The sequence below is a fragment of the Phascolarctos cinereus genome, unplaced genomic scaffold, assembly GCF_003287225.1.
Source record: "Phascolarctos cinereus isolate Bilbo 61053 unplaced genomic scaffold, phaCin_HiC Scaffold_7;HRSCAF=346, whole genome shotgun sequence".
In the NCBI taxonomy this organism is placed as follows: Eukaryota; Metazoa; Chordata; class Mammalia; order Diprotodontia; family Phascolarctidae; genus Phascolarctos; species Phascolarctos cinereus.
Window position 1 is genome coordinate 1958387 of NW_027556180.1, and position 20448 is coordinate 1978834.

The 20448-nt window shown below is 56.4% G+C and overlaps 1 protein-coding gene across 1 annotated transcript in view; it reads left to right on the forward strand.

Annotated features, from left to right (window-relative positions):
* Positions 1-17601, forward strand: part of ATP2A3 (ATPase sarcoplasmic/endoplasmic reticulum Ca2+ transporting 3) — a 102420-nt gene extending 84819 nt beyond the window's left edge. Inside the window, 5 exon segments of the mRNA XM_020964709.2 lie at positions 152-285; positions 1765-1882; positions 5804-5921; positions 8651-8726; positions 12424-17601. Coding sequence (XP_020820368.1) covers positions 152-285; positions 1765-1882; positions 5804-5921; positions 8651-8726; positions 12424-12487 — 510 coding nt within the window. The 3' untranslated portion in view covers positions 12488-17601.
* The last annotated feature ends 2847 nt before the right edge of the window (positions 17602-20448 follow it).

Here is a 20448-nt window from a genome sequence, read left to right on the forward strand (position 1 = left end):
CCCTCTCTCTCCCTGCCTTTGACTGGCAAAGGGCCGAGCCAGGTGGTCACTGCTTTTCCCACCCAGCCATGGACTTCAGGGACCCCTCTGCCCCTGATCAGGCCCCTTCTCTTCCCCTCTCTCTTCTCCACAAATCACAAACGTTGTCCAGAGGAACTTTATGCGGTGTACGGAGGGCAACCCGCTCTTTGACGGCGTCGACTGTGAGGTCTTTGAGTCTCACTACCCAACCACGATGGCCCTTTCTGTGCTGGTGACCATTGAGATGTGCAATGCGCTCAACAGGTAGGACAGTATGGTGGCCTGAGGCCTAGGGAAGTGGGAGGGCAGGAGGCCTGAGGCCTGGGGAGCTAGGAGGGCAGGAGGCTGAGGCCTGGGGAGGTGGGAGGGCAGGAGGTCTGAGTGGGGGATGGGGGGGCCACAGGCCAAAGCCTCTAGTAATTCTCTATCCTCAGTAGCAGCCTGGGACAGTTGGGTTTTACACCTGACTCAGCCTGATTCCTTGTGTGACCTTGGGTTTACCTCAGTGGGCCTCAGTTTCTCCAGCTGTAAAATGGGGTGCTTATTCCCAGCTGACCTTTTCAGGGTGTATAAGAAGTCCATGAGATGGAGGGGAGGGGCCGCTTTGGATGTGGCGGGAGCTTCCTCAGGGTCTGCAGGGGCCAGTGGGGCAGAGGGGAGAGAAGCTGGCCTGGGAGCTCTGTTAGCCTCACCAAGTCAATGCCCCCTCAGGACTTTGGCTTCTTCACCTGCCAAATGTGGCTGTTAGATGATCTGGCCTGGTATGGTCAGCCCTTCCCCTGCTGAAGCGTAGGGATTGAATGGATCTCTGTGGCAACAGCCAGGACTTTCCTGGGGCGAGGGGGTATGGGGAGGTGCACAAAGCAGGCCCAGGTGTCACAGGACAGACTCTGGAGCTGTCCAAGTGCCTCCCTTCACGGGAGAGGAAGCTGAGGCTGGGGAGGCTGAAGGCCCTGGCCAGAGGTCCCACCGCAAGCCAGAGAGGGCTGAGCCCGGACACTCGGGCAAGCCTCAGACTCCCAGCCCAGGGCTGGCCTTCCTGGACCCCACTGCATCGCCCCCACCTCTGGCTGCCCCCACATCTCCCACATCCGTTCTTATTTTATCCAGACTCATCTGATCCTCTCCCCACCCCTGCCCCTAGCTCAGCCAGTCAGAGGCTCTGGGTTCAAGTCTTCCCTCTGGTGCCAGCTCCTTGGGTGACCTTAGGCCACCTCTTAACCTGTCCTGGGCCTCCTGTCCTATGGAAAATGAGGCTTCTCCCTCTTTCCCTTTGGGGGATCCCAGGTCTGGGCTGTCTGGGCACTGAAGGGGAGTCAGTCAGGACCTGCCTTCAAGGCCCCTGGACAGTGGCACTCATGTGACCAGAGGCAGAGATAGAAGTGCATATCGCCCGGCTGTGATTTTCTCATCTACAAAAGTGTGTGTGTGAAATGATACTAAATGAGATTTAATAGGAGGGTGTCAGTTATTACAGCTGGGTTCAAAAAATCTAAGCACAGGATGAGGGAAGGTGAGGTCACACAGAGGCTCTCCGAAGCCCTGGGGGCTTTCCTGAGCCACAAGCTCAGCAGGAGACCCCAGGGTGTGTGTGGCAGAGGGGGCCAGGGCTGCCAGCGAGCCACGAGTTCGAGGCTGCCTTATGAGAAGCTCGAGCCCTGGGCTGGGCTGCCCCATGGCCGTCCTGCTGCTCCTTGGCACGGACCCCCAGCTCAGGTTTTTGGTTTTGTTTTCACTTTTCAGCTTATCAGAAAACCAGTCTCTGCTGCGGATGCCCCCTTGGCTTAACCTCTGGCTGCTGGGTGCCATCATGATGTCCATGGCCCTGCACTTCCTGGTCCTTTATGTGAAGCCGATGCCTGTAAGGGATCCCTCCCGCCCACGCCTCCCCCCACGGGGCTGTAGCAGTGTTGGCCAGGTGTCCATTCCCCTCTGGGCCCCTGCTGGGCACCATCAGCTCAGCTGGCTGTCCCCAAGCTGGGCAACGGGGAATGAGATGTCGCTTTTGTCGTTGGGGAGGGAGCAGGGCCAGCAGAAAGGGACAGGCTGCTGTCCAGCACCGGGAGGGCTGAATGGGGGCCGCAGCTGGGCCAGAGGACCAGAGGATTTCAGACCTGAGAGATCCCAAGTCCAAACCCTCAATGTTATAGATGAGAAACTGAGACCCAGATTGGGGGGGGGCTTAGAGAAAGCTTCCCAGGTGAGGGGGGCTTGAAGGATGATGAGAACCTGGGCAGGTAAAAGGGTGGAGGAGAAGGCCCTTCTGAGGCAAGCAATAGTGGGGCCCAAGGGGTGGAAGAGGGATAATGGGAGGGGGCAGTTTGGAGACCAGCCTGACCAGAGGACAGTGTGTGGAAGGAGTCCAGGAGGTCAGAGAGGTCAGGCAAGGTTGGCTCCAGAGGGTCTTGAATGCCAGACTAAAACAGACCCCTTGCAACCATAAGTATAGAGTCTGTTGTTTCCCGGGCTCTTAAGCCATTCCCAGGTTGGGTGGGGTGGCCTCAGGCACCATATTAGCGAGGCAGGCATCATCAGCACTGGTGGCACTATTTCCAGAAGTCCTCACCATCACAGGCTCAGGGCGGCCCCCCCAGCCAAAAACATGGAGGGGAACCATGTAACAGTGGCCTCCTCCAGCGCTGCAGACTCTGCTTGGCCTGAGTGCCGCCAAATCAGTCACCACTGACCATAACTCCATTCCTTCTTGACCACCTCTACCCCCTCCCTGCCAAGGAAGGAGAGAAACCAGCAGGGCACAGCAGCAATGACCTTGGTGCTGTCCCTTGCCATGGCCAGTCAGCCCACCACCCTCAGGTCTGTTCATACCCCTGGCCAGGGTGCTGAAAGGACTCCAAGTTCTGATTGTCTCCTCCCTCCCACTCTGAAAATCGACTGTTAACCCCAGGCCAGGAGGTCCATTCTCACACCTGCAGAAGGCCAAACTGCATGTAGGAATCAGTCCACGGCCTGTCCTCCCAGGAGCCAGCGAACCATCCTGTTACTATTCTGTGGGGAGGAGCCGCTGCTGAATCCAGCCGTGACTTTGGGACTGGGCCGCCAGGGTCAGGGCTAGGATTAGCCTGGAAGTTAGAGGTTAGCCCTGGACCTGGCCAGTTCATCAGGAGCTGTCCCAAGCCCTGGGGGCACAAACACAGCCAAACAATCCCTACTTCCAAGGACTCAAAATCCCAGTTCTTATTCTAACCTCCAACCTTAGCACAGCGTCTGGCACTGAGCTGTTGTTCAGTCGCGTCTGACTCTTTGTGACCCCAGGGACCACAGCACGCCAGGGCTGGCCATGGGCTTTTCTTGGCAAAGATTCTGGGGCGCTTTGCCATTTCCTTCTCCAGTGGATTAAGGCAGACAGTGAAGTGACTTGCCCAGGGCTCACGCGGCTAGTGTGGTCTGAGGCCGCATTTCGACTCAGGTCTTCCTGACCCCAAACCCAGTGCTCTATCCACTGAGCCATCTAGCTGCTTCTATGTGTAGCACATAGTATGTGCTTAACAAATGCTTGTGGACTGACTAGTGGGGAGGACAACATGTGTACATAGAAGCATGTGCAGAATAAAGAGACTGACCAGAAAATTTAAGGTAGTTGGGGGGGATTAGGGAAAGCTTTGCCCAGAGGTGGCGTTTGAATGGAGTCCTGAGCTGTTTCTGTGAGGTGGAGATTGGGAGGGATGGCATTCCAGGCATGAGGAATAGCCAATGCAAAGATATGGTGGTGGGAGATTGAGGTTCATGTTTGAGGAATACAGAAGGCTGCTTTGGCTGGACCACAGATTGTAAGAGGGAGTGACGTCTGATGGGGCCATGGAACAGTGCTTTAAAGGCTGAGCAGAGGCGTCTCTCTTTGATTCCCAGTGGGGAGGCAGTGGAGCTGGTTGGCTAGGGGAGTGACAGGGTGAGACCTGAATCACTTGGGCACCAGTGGGTAGGGTCGAAGGGTTGAGTGCCTGTGTGAGCGGCAGGCAGGGCTGAACAGAGGAGTTGTGGCCATAGAAACACCAAGATCTTCCAGCGCATTGGCTCTGAGCTGTTGTGAGAGCGAGGAGTGGAGGGCACAGCCAGGTGTCCAGCCAGGGGCTGGAAGGCTGGGGCTGCCTTTGGTAGGAAGAAGGAGGGTTTGGGGAGAGAGGTCTCGAGGTTGGTTTGGGGCACGGTGGATTTGAGATAGAAATCGAGGCAGCTGGTGAGGGGGAAATGGAAGCCCAGGGGAGAGGTGGAGGCTGGCCTGCTCAGCCTGGTCTGTCTGTAAGTAGCCCATTCTCTGTTGGGCAGTAATTGCTGCCCGTGGCACCTGGAGCTGGCATTCCAGGCCTCTGGCCTCTCCAGCCAGCCAGAGGCTGGCCCTCTGGGGACTGTTTCAGAGCTGTGACACCAGACAGTTAGCAGCAGGGCCTCACAGTCCGGCGGCTCCTTCACTACTGCTTCTCAGAGGGGACAGGGAAGGGGAACGATGCCGTGACCAGTCATGGGGAAGGGGAAGTCCCAGGTGAAGGAACTCTCTGCCAGTGTAAGTGTGCCCTCCCTAGGGCTAGAAAGTAAACTAACCTGCCAGGATCACACAGCCATTGGGTGTCAGAGAAAGGCCTTTTTTTTTAAGGCAATTAGGGTTAAATGACTTGCCCAGGGTCATACACCTACTAAGTGTCAAGTGTTTGGTCTGAGGCCAGATTTGAACTCAGGTCCTCCTGACTTCAGGGCCCATGCTCTATCTACTGCACTGCCTAGTTGCCCCCAGAGAGGGACCTTGAGGCCAGGCCTTGGCTCTGAGACTGGATGCACTCTGTCCAGATGGATGATACAAAAATTCATTTTAATTGGCTCAGGGATCCATGGCAATTTTGCTCTGCTGGTAGATTTTCTGCATCAGTTCTCTTTTCCAAGGTAGGCAGGAGACAGAATTTCAGAGCTGGCAGGTAGGCACCTGGGGCACCCTAATCTGGACAAGAATCGCCTCTGGGGCCATCCCCTAACCAGCCATGTGCCAGGCACTGTGCTGGGCCCCTTCTGTGCTGGGACACCTAGCCTCAATTTCTGCCTTTGGGGCCAGGCAGACCAGGCTGATGCCTCTTCTTGTGGGAGCCCTTCACATGGCTAAAGGCAGCATCATGTCCCTGCTAACTTCCATGTAAACATCACCCCTTTCTTTGATAGATATTCTCCAATATTTCCATGGATTGCACATGGGTGACCCCCAAAGCATGCTGACAGGTTGGGGGTGGCCCAGCTGGTCTGCAAAGTGGTGACCAAATAGAAATTCATTTCACAAAACCTCTCCTGAGTCCCCCTGCCCCCAGCCCTGGCCCTGGGGGACCTCAGTCTATGGGGGACACATGCCACACCCCCAAGAGAAAGAGGGGAACCAAGTGAGTGAGGGAGTAAACAGCCCCTTGAGAGCCACAGGAGCCTGTGGGCACTCAGAGGGGAGAGAGAGGCCCCCAGTGGCCAGGGTCGGGGTGGAGGAGGTGGACCCCTCCCCGTGGCCCTGGGAGGGGTGAGGACCTGGAGCTTAGCAGAGCAAAGCATGAGAGTGGAACCCCGGTGGGAGGAGGCAGTGTGGAGGAAGGCCCAGGTTGGGAAGAGGGAGGTGACTTCTGGTGACAGCTAGTCTGTCAGGCTGGAGTAGAGGGAATGTTCAGGGAAGCTGAGCCCAGGCTGGGGGGGAGGCCTTGGCCACCAGGCTGAGTCTGAGCCTGACCTCCCAGCAGTGTATGTGTGTCCAGGGGGCCGCTGGCCTGCTCCCTGTAGTAACAGCCTGATCTCTGCCCTCCAGCTCATCTTTCAGGTGACCCCCCTGAGTGGGCAGCAGTGGGCGGTCGTGCTGAAGATCTCCCTGCCTGTCATTTTGCTGGATGAAGGCCTTAAATACCTCTCCCGGAACCACCTGGATGGTGAGTGCCATGGGGGCTGCTGAGGCAGCGCCCATCACTGCCGGGGTCCCTGAGTGCTGCCTGGTCCGTTGTTTGCTCTGCTCATGCTGTGTGTGCCCATGCCTGCCTGCAGCCCTGACCGATGCAGCTGCCAGGACAATTGCTCTCACATCTGGGTCTCTTTGGGGAGCCTGGGGACCCGGGATTGCCCTGGGGAATGCCCCCAAATCTCCAGACGCTGGTGCCCACCACCACTTGCCAGAGGAATGGCCTTTTTGAGGAGGGGCATGGGAGGGGATGGGAAGAGTGGGAACTGAGGTCTGGAGCTGGGCTTTCTGGACCTGGGCTGGACCTCTTTGGGGGTGGTCCCCAAGCCCCCAGTCACCAAATTGAGAAGCTCCTGGCTGGCGCAGACCTGAGATCTTCAGCAGGGACCCCACTTGGCTAGGACTTGGCTGCCCAGAGGAGAAGGGGAAAGATGGCAGAATGTAAAGAAAGACCCTGGCCTGGCAGCTGAGGACAGTCCTGCCCAGCTCTGGCCTTGGCCGCGGAGCTCTGAGGGCTGACCCCGCCCTGCATGATCCTTTCTTGGCAAAGACCGCCAGGCACCACCTGGATTCAGGCATCTGAGGAGGAGAGACCCCTGGTCATGGGACTGCAGGCTTTCAAAGCTGGGAGGGACTTGTGTGGCGATCTGGTTCAACCCTGACCCTCATTCGCACACATTCCCAACAAGGACTCTTGGAGACCCCTCAGGACAGGCAGCTTATCACCTCCCCCCTTTTGGACAGCTCTCTTTGGGGGAGTTTTTCCTGCCCTCCGGCCTCGGTCCTCCTCGGAACTCTCAGGGCTCAAACAGAACAAGCCTAGGAACTGTCCACCTCATTTCCTCACTTGTTAAGTGCCAGGCACAGGGCTAAGCATCAGCACAGGGTTACGACTGCCCAAGCCTGCCCCACTGGCTGTTTCTTTGGCCAATAACCTCAGGAGAAGTGGGCAAATGACCTCTTGGCCCGGCTATTTCCACCTTATGGGACAGGGATTGTCCAGCAAACTCCTCAACCCTAGCAGGGGGCTGAGCTGACATGAGAACCCCGGACCCCTCCCTCACCCTCCACGGGGCTGCAGACCCCCAAAAGAGGGTAGACCATGTCTCAAGAGAGAGCAGAGAAGCAGAGCCGAAAGGGGGCTCGGACATCATGGAGCCCACATTCCTCATTTTACGGATGGGGACACTGAGGGTCAGAGGTTGGAAAGGGCTTGTCTGGCTTCACACGGGGGTAAGGAGAGGCAGCCTTCAGCCCCAGGACCTCTGACTCCTGGGGCCACATCTGGCTGCCCAGGCGGGGCTCTGATAGGCAGCTTAGCAGGGGGGCTCCCCTGGTCTGCCTGTCTGAGGTCCCAGAGTGACCCCAGGCCCAACCAGCCCACGGTGCTGAGTGCTGGAGGGTGAGGGGGATTGGGGTTCTTTTGCTACTTCTCTTTTACTGTGGGGGGTAAAATTGAAGGAAGGATTAAGGCCACTCCCATCCTCCCAGCCTGGAGAGGCCCATCCATGGCCCCAGGCTGGAATGTAGGGTGGGATGCACACCCGCAGAGCTAGGCAGGGCTCCCTGGCCCCCTTGGTACCCCAGCCCAGCCCTCCCTGCAGCCCCACTGGGGCTGGCCTCTAGGCTTGGGGGCTCAGGTGGCAGCATGGAGGGTCCAGAGGCCTGGGGGGTAGGTTTGGACACAGGTTTCAGAGGTCGGGATCCCCAGGTGAGCCTGGGCCGGCCCCCACTAGCTCTAACCTGCTGTCATAGGCTCTCCTGTCATGAGGAAGGCCTCCTGGCCATGGTGGCCAGGAACTTTTGTGGGCTCCAGCCTAGAAGGGGCTCTGTGCAGGCCCTGGATTCAGATGCAGGCTGGGTCAGTGAGGGAAGCTCAGGAGCCCCGGGCCTCAACCCCTTCCTGTGAGGTTGTGCTCAGGAGGAGCAGCCCTTCCTTCCCCCCCAGACCCTCCTGCCTGGGAGCAGCTGGGTTCAGGGGCCGTAGGTCCTCTCCTTAGGGCTTGGTGGGCAGTCACTGAACTGGGCTGCAGTGAGGGGGCTGTGTGGTGGAGGGCCTAGAGTCAAGGCCCGGACTGTTCCCTTGTAGGCTGGGTGACCTTGGGCAAATCACCTTAGTTCTTTGAGCCTCAGTCTTCTACCCCCTAAGATGGGACAATGATGGTCCTTGCTCTTCTCCATTCCAGGCCTTTGGGGAGAAAAGAAGTTTGCAAAGCAGCTTGAGGCTGCTATTTTTAATGTGCACTGGAGAGCTGTAGGTAGAAGTACCTGGCTAAGCTCTGGCCCCTGTGGGCCCCAGCTCTGGGCATCAGGGCCAATGCAGCTGGGCCAGATCACTGACTCTTGGGCCAGCTTCTGGCCCTGCCTCTGACGGCAGGGGAGAGACACCTAAGGCTGAGGAAGATGGGCATCCCTTGGGGAGAGGGTGCTAGAAGTCCTGGTGGCCTGTCTACCCTGCTCCCGGGCCCAGCAGGGCCTCCCCCATCCCTGGGCTTGGAGTGACTATGTCTGGGGGGGCTCAGCAGTGAAGCTGAACCCTCCTGCTGGGGCTGATCTGGGGGCCCTGATGAATCACACTAACCTGCTTACTGCTCTCATCTGTCCTGTTGCGCCATCCCCCTCACCCCATGCCTGTGCTTGTGCTCTGGGGAACCCTCACCCTCCGGCTCCTCTCTGAGTGCCTCCTCCCCCATTTCTCCCCAGGAATCCTCAGCACAGCCTCCCAGGCATGGAGTGGTCAGCCTCCCCAGGACCTCCCCCGGACACCTGACCAAATCCGGTTGGCCTCTGCTATAGCCTTTCCATTTTGTACCCCAGGTTTGGCCCCCATGCCCAGAGGCCTTAGAGCCAGCCCTGAGAAGTGGGGCACCTGCTCTGGGAGCAGCAGTGTCTGATCTCGAGGCCTGTGGTCCCCTCCAGCCCTCCATATCCCAGACCCAGGGAATGCGCAGGCAGGGTCCAGGGCAGGAATGTCCCTGAGGTCAGAGGGGGCCCTTGGGGACCGCTATACATAGAGCTAGGGCATCATTCCAGACACTGAAAATCACTTCCCCTCCCACGGCCCCACTGGCATGTTTCCTGTCTAAGCTAAGAAATGTTGACTTAGGAAAAATCAAATCCCCCTTACCAGGTGGCTGGGACTACTCTGTAACGCCCCTGAGTGATTCCTCCAAGACCTGAAGCCAGGGCCTTGCCTGTGGGGGATCTTACCTGCTGTCTCCCATTCATCACAGGCAGAGGCTGGGGACCAGCATGGGGCCAAGGGCTGGGGCTGAGCAGGGCTCCCCCATGTCCCTGGGTCTGAGGGCGGTACAGAGGCCTACCTTTAGTGTGCGTACACACGTGCCTATACGTGTGTGCATGTGCATGGGTGTGTTTGCCCCCAGGCCACCATAGGCCTGGGAGTGGGAGGGTGCTTGGTGACAGCAGCCTCTGGGATAAGGACATGCTTCATGGGAGCTGAGTTGCCCTACTGGCTACGGCCCAGGATAGACCTTGGGGGCAGGGGGTGGGAGGACAGATTTGGCCCATGAATGTGGCCCACGTGAGCAACAGGCTATGCCAGGGAAAGAGCAGGGGCAGGGGCTAGGGGTCTGCCTCAGGGAATGGCCTCCTCCTGCAGTGAACGACTCAGCCCGACCTAGCTTCTGGGCACATCTGGGGACACACGTGGCCCCCTGGGACCCAGGCCTCTCTTGGGAATAACTTGGATTAATGAGAAGCCTCTCTGAGGCCAGGAGTCAAGGGGAGTGAGAGACAAGATACCAGTCTGTTCCCAAGCTGGCCATGAGGCCTTGTAGGGAAGTTTCCCTGGAGGCTGGAGACTGGGCCCGACTCTCTGATGATTTATAGAAGGAAGAAAGAAAACAGAGGAGCTGAGACACCCCCCAGGCTCTGCTGAGGCCTCTGGAGGCCTCCAGGGTCCCTCCTGCCTGCTCCTCAGGGGTGGCCCCTGGGCTCTGGAGAGAGGGGATCCAGCCTGGTGGACAGAAGTGGGGAGGGGCCTACATTCTGTTAGGTTGGGGAGGTTAGATGGGGTCACATTCCATTAGATTGGGGTGGTTAGAGGGGGGGCCACATTCCATTAGGTTGGGGTGGTTAGAGGGGGCCCACATTCCATTAGGTTGGGGTGGTTAGAGGGAGGCCCACATTCCGTTTGGTTGGGGTGGTTAGAGGGGGGCCCACATTCCATTAGGTTGCGGTGGTTAGAGGGGGGCCCACATTCCATTAGGTTGGGGTGGTTGGGGGGCCACATTCTGCTAGGTTGGGGTGGTTAGAGGGGGGCCCACATTCCATTAGGTTGGGGTGGTTAGAGGAGGCCCACATTCCGTTTGGTTGGGGTGGTTAGGGGGGGCCCACATTCCATTAGGTTGGGGTGGTTAGGGGGGCCACATTCCATTAGGTTGGGGTGGTTGGGGGGGCCACATTCTGCTAGGTTGGGGTGGTTAGAGGGGGGGCCACATTCCGTTAGGTTGGGGTGATTAGAGGGGGGGCCACATTCCGTTAGGTTGGGGTGATTAGAGGGGCCACATTCCATTAGGTTGGGGTAGTTAGAGGGGGGCCCACATTCCATTAGGTTGGGGTGGTTAGAGGGGGGGCCACATTCTGTTAGGTTGGGGTGGTTAGAGGGGGGCCACATTCCATTAGGTTGGGGAGGTTAGATGGGGAGTCACAGCCAATGGGAGTTAGACTTCTTAAGAAAAGGAGGGGAAGGTCAGGACAAGCGCATGGCTCTTGTTATCTGGAAGCCGAGGGGAAATGAGAGGAGAGGAGAGGAGGCAGGTTCGCTGCCCATATGAAATCATGGATGCCTCCAGTCCCAACTAGGAAATAGGACAGCAAGTAGAAAGTCCCTGCAGGCCCCAGGAAGGAGCCCAGGGAGGCTGCCCAGAGACCCTGCCATCCATCTTTGGAATACTGTGGAGACTGGGCAGGTCCAGGCAAATGGTGAACTTCAGAGCTCATTGAATGACCAGGCTGAAAGGGCTATGCCTACTGGCTTGCTATGGAAGGCTACAGGGGCAGAGGTGGCGGTCAGAATTCCCAAAGCACTCAGCAGGCTGGAAAAAAGGGGCCACGTCCTAGAGGAGAAGGAAGGGTAAAGGGACCTCTGATGGCCAGGCACACGATGGGGGGGGGGATGGGACAGAACTTGACAGCAGCGACTAGATGAGGAACCGGAGGCTTTGGACCACCCAGGCTGCTGTGTTTACTTCTGGGCAGTGCCCTTTGGGAAGCACGTGGTCAAATGGGGAACATCCAGAAAACCGGGACCTTGGTATCTCACCCACCAGGGCCTGGGGCTGTTCAGGGGAAGGAGAGGAGTCTTGGGGAGGGGCACATGAGAACTGTCATCAGCTGAGACATGGAGGAAGCATCAGGCTTGTTCTCAGCCCTGAGGGAAGAACCAAGAAAAATGTGGCTGCACAGGGAGTTCTTGGGCCAACTCAGATTTGGGAAGTGGCAGAAGATTTAGGCTGAATGTGAGGGAAATTTTCCTAACATCCTAGGTGCTTCCCTAGTGGGATGGGCCATCCTGGGAGGAAGGGAGCTCCTCCAGTCAGAGACCGAATGATCACTTAGGGTCAGGGTGTTGTAAAGGGTGATTCTTGGTCAGAGAGCAGTGGGACTAGACCAGGGATTGGCCATTACCCTTTGGTGGGGCCTGGAGGCGTCCTGCCCCCGACCTCAGCAGCAGGAGCTCTGGGCAAGGCTTAGGAGGAAAGCTTTCTCAGCGCCAGGTTTGTAAACGCATAAAATAAAACACAGTGGGCCAGAGAGAAGACCTGAAGTCTTAGAGGAGAGGGAGCAGTGTTTTTAGGTGGCCATTGAGGTCCCTTCCAACATGAGGTTGATGGTTTTGTGTGTATGTGTGTATGTGAGAGAGACAGACAGAGACAGAGACAGAGACAGACAGAGAGACAGAGAGACAGAGACAGAGATAGACAGAGAGACAGAGACAGACAGACAGAGAGAGACAGAGACAGAGACAGACAGAGAGACAGAGAGAGACAGAGACACAGAGAGAGAGACAGAGACAGAGACAGACAGAGAGAGAGAGCGACAGAGACAGAGATAGACAGAGAGACAGAGACAGAGAGAGACAGAGACAGAGACAGACAGAGAGACAGAGACAGAGACAGAGACAGACAGAGACAGAGACAGAGACAGACAGAGAGAGGGGGGTGGGGAGGGTGGCAGGGAGAGGAGCGCTAGCTGGCTTAGCATCGGAAAGACCAAAGTTCAAATCCTACCTTAGACATGTTACCTGTGAGATCCTCTGTGATCCTGTTTCCCCGTCTGTAAAATGGGGATAATAAGAGTGCCTGCCTCATAGGTAATGCTCCATTGAAATAATGTGTGTAAAGGAACTTGCAAGCCTGATAGCTCTGTATAAATGTCAGCTGTCCTTAGGTCTGGTGCACATTTTAACTATGATTGGGGGATTTTTCCCCAAATACTTTTTTTTCTTTTAGAAGAAAAGGAGAAGAAATGCCGGGTGGGACCCCTGCTCTCTCTCCATGTTGTGTCTCTGCCTGAAGCCTCAGGGACTGGCTCTGCTGAAAGCTGCTGCTCCCCTGGCCAGTGAATGTCTGAAAGCAACGTCCAGATTCTTTGGATTCCTGCCCTTCTGTTTTGTTTGGGATTTTTGTTCCTCTTGATCTGCAGCCCCTGCCCTCCTCATAACTCTGCCCTCCTGTGCTCATGTCTCATTCATAGTCTGTCTGTCTGTCTGTCTCTCCCTCCCTCCCTCCTTCTCCTCTCTCTCTTTCTCTCTCTCTCTCTCTCTCCCCCATCTCTGTGTGCCCACTTCTCTGTTTTTCTCTCTCTCTCTGTCTCTCTCCATCTCTCTCTCTCTCTCTCTCTCTCTCTCTCTCTCTCTCTCTCTCTCTCTCTCTCTCTCTCTCTCTCTCTCTCTCTCTCGGAGGCTTAGGTGTGAGGCTGCTCATTCTCTGGGAGGCCTGCCCCTGCCCCCCCGATGCCTGCCCCACTTGCCTGGCCCTGTGATTCCAGTGGGCACACTGGCGTCAGGCCTACAAGCTTTCTTGGCCTCTAGTCCCCCCCCAGCCCCGCCCCATCCATAATGTCCACCCAAGCATTTCCTCACATACGCAGGAAGGTTAGTTTCAGGGTTTTTAGTTAATATCATCAGTTTGGAGCTGGAGGGGGCCTCACAGGCCATCTGTCCTCTCCCTCTTTTTGCAGACGAGGAAACAGGCTGAGGGAGGTGACTGGACAGGGAGGAAGGGGCAAAGGCAGGCTACGCATGGTCCCCGGCCCTCCCCACCCACCACAGCTGTGGGAACACCTGAGCTCCCTCAGCCAGGGAGAGGCAGAGCTGGGCTACTCTCAGGTCCTTCCACCTAGAGCCAGCCTGCCTTCTCTCCTGGGCCCTTTGCTCAGGCCCTGTAAAGCCCCTTGTCCACTCTTGGGGCTTTGCCCAGCAGCCAGGGTTCTCTAGAGGTGGCGCACCCCCCCCATCTCCATAGTCCTCCCGGCACTGCTCCCTGGGCTTCTTGCTGGAGCCCAACAGAGATGGCCACACCACCCCAAGCCTCTGCCAGGCTCTCTGGGGTGGGGGAGGGGAAGCACAGAATGGCCACCCTCAGGCCTGGCTCTTTAGGAAGTGCCCCCACTACCCAGCTCTCTCTTCTTCGGGAGCCACTCACTCCAGCCTCTCTGAGACGAGGTGGCCAATTGCCCGCTGACCCAGCAAACAGAGACAGAGGCTCCTGAGTCCAGCCTTTCTTCCCTTGCCTAGGCCTGGGGGTCTGGCATCTCCCACTCACCTCCACACCCACCTGCCCAGGGTTTGGCAGTCTGTTGGAGTCACCAGCCTCAGTCAGACAGCTGTGCGGTTCGAGCTTCTCCCGTGCAGGCCCAGCTCACACAGCTCACACCTGGTGCTGGAAGAGGGGGCCCGGTGTGAACCTGGGGCCCCCCTCTCCACACTGGCTTAGGCACGGACAACCTACTCGTGGCTGTGACGTTCCTGGTTCACAGGGAAAGATGCAGGGGACTCGTCAGCAGCAGCCCCCCATTCTCAGGGCCCTCTGGAGATGACGGCACACTGCTCCTCCTTGGCATTCTGAAGTTCCCTGGGTTTCCTCCCCGACGAGCCCATCTGCCTGTCTCACGCGGACACTTGGCAGCAGGAAGGAAAGGTGCAGGGGCTCTGCGGCCACGTGCCCAGCCATCTGTTCCACCTGGGTTCCATCTAAGCTCTAGCCCACAAGCAATGGGCCAGAGGAGGTGACTGTCGAAGGTGGAGACCATGCCTGAAACCTGCTTCTGGATCCAGGGGTCTTGGAAGCCTGACTTGCTCTCTTCTAATCTTTGCTCCTGGAGATCCCCAGAAGAGACGCCCCTTCCTCTGCGCTGGCTCAGGCTGGAGGGGACAGGAGGGAATGGACAGAGGGACATGGAGTCACTCCTGGTGTTTGGATGTTCCGGGAAGCTGGGAGGGAAACAGAAAGATGGAGAGGGCTCCCAGCCCCGCAGCTTCCTGCCCTCGGCGCCCCAGGAGTCCATTGCGGGTGGGGCGGGGCTTGGAGGCTAGGCCTTTGTATAGAAAACTTTACAGTTTGTCTTTGAAGGGAAACACCCCCAAGCATCTGCCCCCAGGGCCGGCGCCGCCTCCACTCTGCCCTCCCCATCTCCGCTGTTTCTGTGGTCTCTTTTTGGGTGTTATAGATCATAACTCTCAGCCTCCTCTTTGGCCTGGAGGTTGGGCAGAGGCAGCTGCGGGGGAGGGAGCATTAGGGGTAACAGTTTGGGGAGGGGTACAGCTTCTAAGCCACCAGGACCTTGCCTGCTGTCCGTCCAGCCTGGGTCACCGGCCCCAACCCCTTACAACCAGATCAGCCTCTCCTTGGCCCCCACTGAGCCTCCCCACCAAAGCCTCAGAAGACTTGAAGGAACATGGTGCCACCCCTCCCCCTGGCCCCTCCCCCTTTCCAAGACAGCTGGCACTGAAGGAGGAGCGAGAGTCTGAGGGAGGAGGATGAGGACGGAAGCAGATGGCAGAACACTAGGAGACTTACTCAGTGGCTGATTGGGAAGTCATTCCATGGAGTGGGGTGGCAGAAGAGGAGCCCCAGGTCCAGGGTTGAGTCCCATCCCACAGATGGCCCCAGACCTTTACCCTGTCCCCCTTGTCACTCAGGACAGGGGACTCAGGAAGGGCCTGGGTGTCATTATGAGGACGTGGGCACTGTGGTCCTGGAAGGACAGAAATTGAGGAGGGCAGCATGTCTGCTAAAGCTGGTGGCCCTCAGGGAGTCAGAAACGGCCAGGAAGTGGGGTGCTACATCTGCAGGGCGTGGTGGGCGTGTGTGGGGAAGCCCAGAGTCCAGCTGTGACGAGCTGGAGATGAGAGCCTGAGGAATGGGAGGAAAGGAAGACTAGAATGTCAGAGGTCCAACCCCGCAGTTGATGAATGAGGAAACCGACGCCCAGAGAATGGTCTCCAAAGTCCCAGTACCCCGGGGGCTGAGCAATGAAGCAGGTAGAATATTTCAAATCTGGTCAGTAGGAGTCCTCTCCCCTCTCCTGCCCTGGCCTGTCTCAAGACAGGAGGGATGAATGTTAACCTGGGAGGAGGAGCATGGCGGGGTGGGGTCTGGCAGCTAGCCCACTCCACTCCCACAGGCCATCCCCCAGCTCCCTGACACCTCAGCATCTGTCCCACAGCCCCCCACCCCATCGGCCAGTCTTTCCCACTTAGATTTGGGGTAGGTGTCCCTTTCCTTAAGCAAAGGAAACCCCAGCTTGATAAGTGTCACAAGAAGAGAATTTGGCCCCAAGCCTCAGGTGCCCCTGGCCAGCTGGCAGCCACTCTTCCTGGAGCCCCAGGAAGTGTCAAGGGTGCTCCTGGGTGGATTTGGCTGGTGCGGGTGGTTGCCCTGTGGTCCTATTTTACCAGGCAGCCTCCCTGCCCCAAGCTAGGGCTCCCAGGCACTGGCCCTGGTGGGCTGCCCTCTTCACTTAGCAGCCATCTGAGCCAACCCTGATACCCCGATATTCTCTGCCCCCAGCTGAGGGCACGGCCCCTGAGAGCCTGGAAAGCAATAGGGAAGCAGGAGCCAGCTTGTCTTCGTTTTAAGCATACTTCTTGAGAGTCATCTATGGTCCTTAGTGCAAGAACACAGGGATCCCTGAATTTGCACAGTGATGTGACAAGTTTAACTGGGATAAATGAAAAGTGTGACATTTGGATCAAAAAGTCAGCAGCCCAAATGGGAGAAAGGGGAAGCACATCTGGGCAGCTGTTCACAGGCAATGTGTCACATGGCCGTGGTGTGACGTGGCAGCTGGGGGTGGCTGATGGAACCAAGGTAGGGACAGTGTTCCATTGGCACCAGAGTCTAGGAGAGACCTTGACAAGTTGAATGGGGAACAGACCCAAGTCTGTGCCTTACAAGGGGTGGTTGAAAAATCTGGGCATGTTTGTGCTGGATGAGGGCTGGGGAGGGAAAGCGTGACTTCCCTTCTCAAGCATTGGAGGGGCTGTACTGTGGAGGAGGGATTTTCCTTCTTCTGCAGGACCAGGAACAAAGGAGGACATTTCAGGAGGTGGATGTCAGTTAGAGGAGAAAGAAACATAGCCAAAGTGGATGGTAGTGAGTTCTCCATCCCTGGAGGTCTCCAAGGCTGGAGGGCCATGTGGCAGAGATGGGCTCCAGAGGCTTCCTGCTCAGGAACAGGCGATTGGTCAGTTGGCTTTTCATGAACCCATTTGGGGTTTTCCCATCAAAGACACAGGAGTGGTTGGCCATTTCCTTCTCCAGGGTCCTCACTGTATGGACGAGGAAACTGAGGCAAACAGGGCAAAGTGACTTGCCCAGGATCACACAGATAGTGAGTGTGAGGCTAGATTTGACCTCAGGTCTTCCTGACTCCAAGACCAGCGCTCTGTCCACTGCAGTACCCTCTAGCTGCCCCATGCCCCTTTGAGATGACCTCAAAGGCTCTTTCCAGCTCTAAGATTCTGTGAACCATACATACAAGGAAGCAGGAGAGGCTAGAACCAACATGCACATGCTCCAACCTGCCCCAGGCGTGTTGGTTTGTGTGCTGGATCCTTGGGTCTGAATCCCTTTCTTGGAATCCCAAACTCAGTCAGCAATCCTCTTAAGGAATCCTCACCCTCCCATCGGTTCCAAGAGCCAGAGCAGTGGCCAAAGTGGGGTTCATGGGAGAGCAGTGAAGGGCCAAAGACCTTCAGTTGTCACCCCCCAGTGAAGGGCTCTGGGATCCCTGCCTGGGGCCCTGGGAGGAACAGGCTGTGAGGGGGAGATGGAGCCCTGACTTTTGTCTGCATTCTGCACAAAGAAGATCCACCCAGGAGGAGAGGACCCTGAGGTCTCCCCAGGGGGTGGGCTCAGGGAGTCTGCATGGGGGGGCCACCATCAGCCCACCTGCACGTAAGACAGTCCCTGGGATAGATCAACAAGAAATGAGGTTTCCTATTTTCTTATGCAGAAGTTAATATTCCTTTCTACCTGCAATTGTGTCCCCTGCATGTGATGTCAGTAGGCAGCTGGTTTGTAGTGAGGTGGGGGTGTGGGAGCTGGAGTGATGCTCTGGGTTTGCACAAATGATTGGCATATACTCATGGGGTTAGAGAAATAAAAAAAGTTTTGCTGAGAAAATGTGTGGATGTGCATTTCTGCCTTATCGAGATTCCAATCCCCTTCAGCCACCCACCAGGGAGGGTGAGGGTAGCCAGATGCCCTCAGCCCAGAAGTGGGGCCTCAGAGCTGGAGGGACCCCTGGCTTCCCCCCACCCCAGGATCTCCTCAACAAGGTTCTCTGAGGTGGCAGGAGGGGAGGAGGAGGGGAGGCATCTGGCCTCTGCTCAAAGCTCTTCAGAGACACCTTCACCGAGTGCCCTTCGGTGGCTGATTGAAAGAGGACTTTCTTTGGTCAAGTTCTTCTTTGAAAGAATTGCAGTGGCCACCAAGAAGACCCTCCCACTTCCCTTTACCATTTTGTTCGTCCTTATCTCATCTCCAGACCTCTACAGTTCCCCTTCCTCTTCCTCTAGTCCAGTCCTCATCCTGTGCCTAAAGCCTGTTTCTCTGTTCCCTGAAGCTGACCGGTAACTTGGGATCATGACTATCCTGCAGCCCAGATACCCATGGGGCCTCAGGGGCTCCAGAGGAGGTCCTAGAGAGCCAGCCTGCAAGGGAAGAGGGCCCCATCAATTACAGAGTGAGTGACTGAAGAGACATGTAGATGGCATCTGTCATCACCTTGGTGACCAACCTCATGGCAGAATGGTGACACCCGTTTCCCCAATATAGTATCCTGTGACAGTGTAAATCAACCCTTCAATCTAGTACACCTTGGAATGGCCCTTCATTTACAGCTCCAGAGGAGCGCCCTTCACTCCTGGGGCTGATTCACCATGCATTCTAAAGAAAGGCAAAGGCAAGAGAAGGAAGGCAACAGCTCCCTCCTGGGCCGGGGTGAGAGCCAGGGAAGGACGTCTCTCGGGCAGGGAAGGAGACATAGTGGGAAGCCCCAGCGTGGCTGGAGTTGGCTTGATCTCTCCACTGATAACAAGTTTCCTTGTAGATGTAATGAGCTTGAGATGCATTTAGGGGCAGCCAGGTGGAGGGTCCAGCAAGCATAGGGAGACCAACAGGAGACGGATTTCAGAGGGGCAGTAGGGGACAGCTGGGTAGTTCTAAGAGATGATAAGTAAGCCCACGGGAGCTCAGCAGGAGGAGGAAGGGGTGGAGAGAGAGAGAGAGAGAGAGAGAGAGAGAGAGAGAGAGAGAGAGAGAGAGAGAGAGAGAGAGACAGAGAGAGAGACAGAGAGACAGAGAGAGACAGAGAGAGAGAGAGAGAGACAGAGACAGAGAGAGAGAGACAGAGACAGAGACAGAGACAGAGAGAGAGTCAGAGAGAGACAGAGACAGAGAGACAGAAACAGAGAGGAGAGAGGGAGAGAGACAGAGAGGCAGAAACAGAGAGACAGAGAGAGAGAGGCAGACAGAAGACAGAGAAAGAGAGGGAGAGACTGAGAGAAGAGAGATTGAGGAAGAAAGGAGAGGGACAGAGAGAGACAGAGGAGAGGAGAGAGAGGGGAGAGAACCAGAGACAGGGACACAGAGAAGAGTGCCAGACAGACATGGACAGAGGTGGGGGACAGAGACAAGAGGAAAGGCAGGGGGAGAAGAAAAAGAGAAAGAGCCGGAGAGAGGAGAGGGAAGAGGCTATGTGACTGTTCTCTAAGTGTGGAGTCAAGTGATGACCACACAAACTCAGAGGAGATAAGTGCGGTGATTTGGCTACTTGTATATTGGAAGGATACTTTTTAGCCTTGTGATTTCTTCCACATAGGGAACTTTCAAGCTAGAAACTGCCACCTAGCATAAGCGCCAGTCTTTGTCTTAGAGAGAGACACCTGGGACAATGAGGCTGATGTTAAATGTCCCACCCAGGAGACGTCACATATCAAAGCAAGGCAACAAGTGTTTATTAACTTGCTTTATTTTAATTTTTTATTTTAATGTTATTATTATTTATTATTAACTTTATTAACTTGCTGTTTGCCAGGCACAGTGCTAAGTACTGGGGGGCAAATATAAGCACAAAGAAAGTCAGTCCCTGTCTCTAAGGAGCTTACTTTCTAATCTGGCAAGACAAGACACAAAAAGAAAACTGGAACGGGGTGGTGGTGGTGCTAAAGATGCCCAGGGCAGGGCCATGTGTTAAGCTCACAGCTCTACCAACAATGTAGTGGTGTGCCTATCTTGCCACAGCTTCTCCAATATTGGCGATTCCCATCTTTCATGATTTTTGCCAACTGGAATCCAGAGATTCTTAGGATATTCCAAGCATAGCTGGAGAGGGGAGGCTTGAGAATAGACACAGGGGGGTGGAATGATGTGGACTATGAAGCAGCTGGATGGTGCAATGGATAGAGTGCTGGGCCTGGAACTGGAAACTTCCTGGCTGTGTGACCCTAGGCAAGTCACTTGAGCCCTCTCAGCCTCAGTTTCCTCATCTGTAAAATGGGGATAACAGTACCCCCACCTCCCACCACCAGGGTTGGTGTGAGGATAAAATGAGATAATATTTGCAAATGCTTTCTAAACTTAAAGCAATAGCTAAACATGTCAAGCTGGGGGAGTTGTGTCCTACCCCAAAGGTAACAGAAGCACAGATGCTTTGCGTGCAAGGGAGTGACTTTGCTTTTGGACACCTCCTGTGGCAGTTTGGTAGTGGGTGACTGGAGAGGGGAGAACCTGGAGGCCAGTCAGGAGGTTCTGGCTTATGAGGGTCTGAGCTGGGCAGGACTGTGCGAGCGGCGGCGTGGGGACAGATACGAGACTCTGAGGACATAGAGTCCACGAGACACAGCTGCTGGTTGGGTCTGGGGCTGAGGAAGCCTGCGAGCTGGGGGCCAGGGTGGCTGGCAGGATGGGGGGTCCTTGGCAGTAAGAGGGCCAGCTGAGGTAGGGGAGGGGCTGACGGCTCCCTGTGAG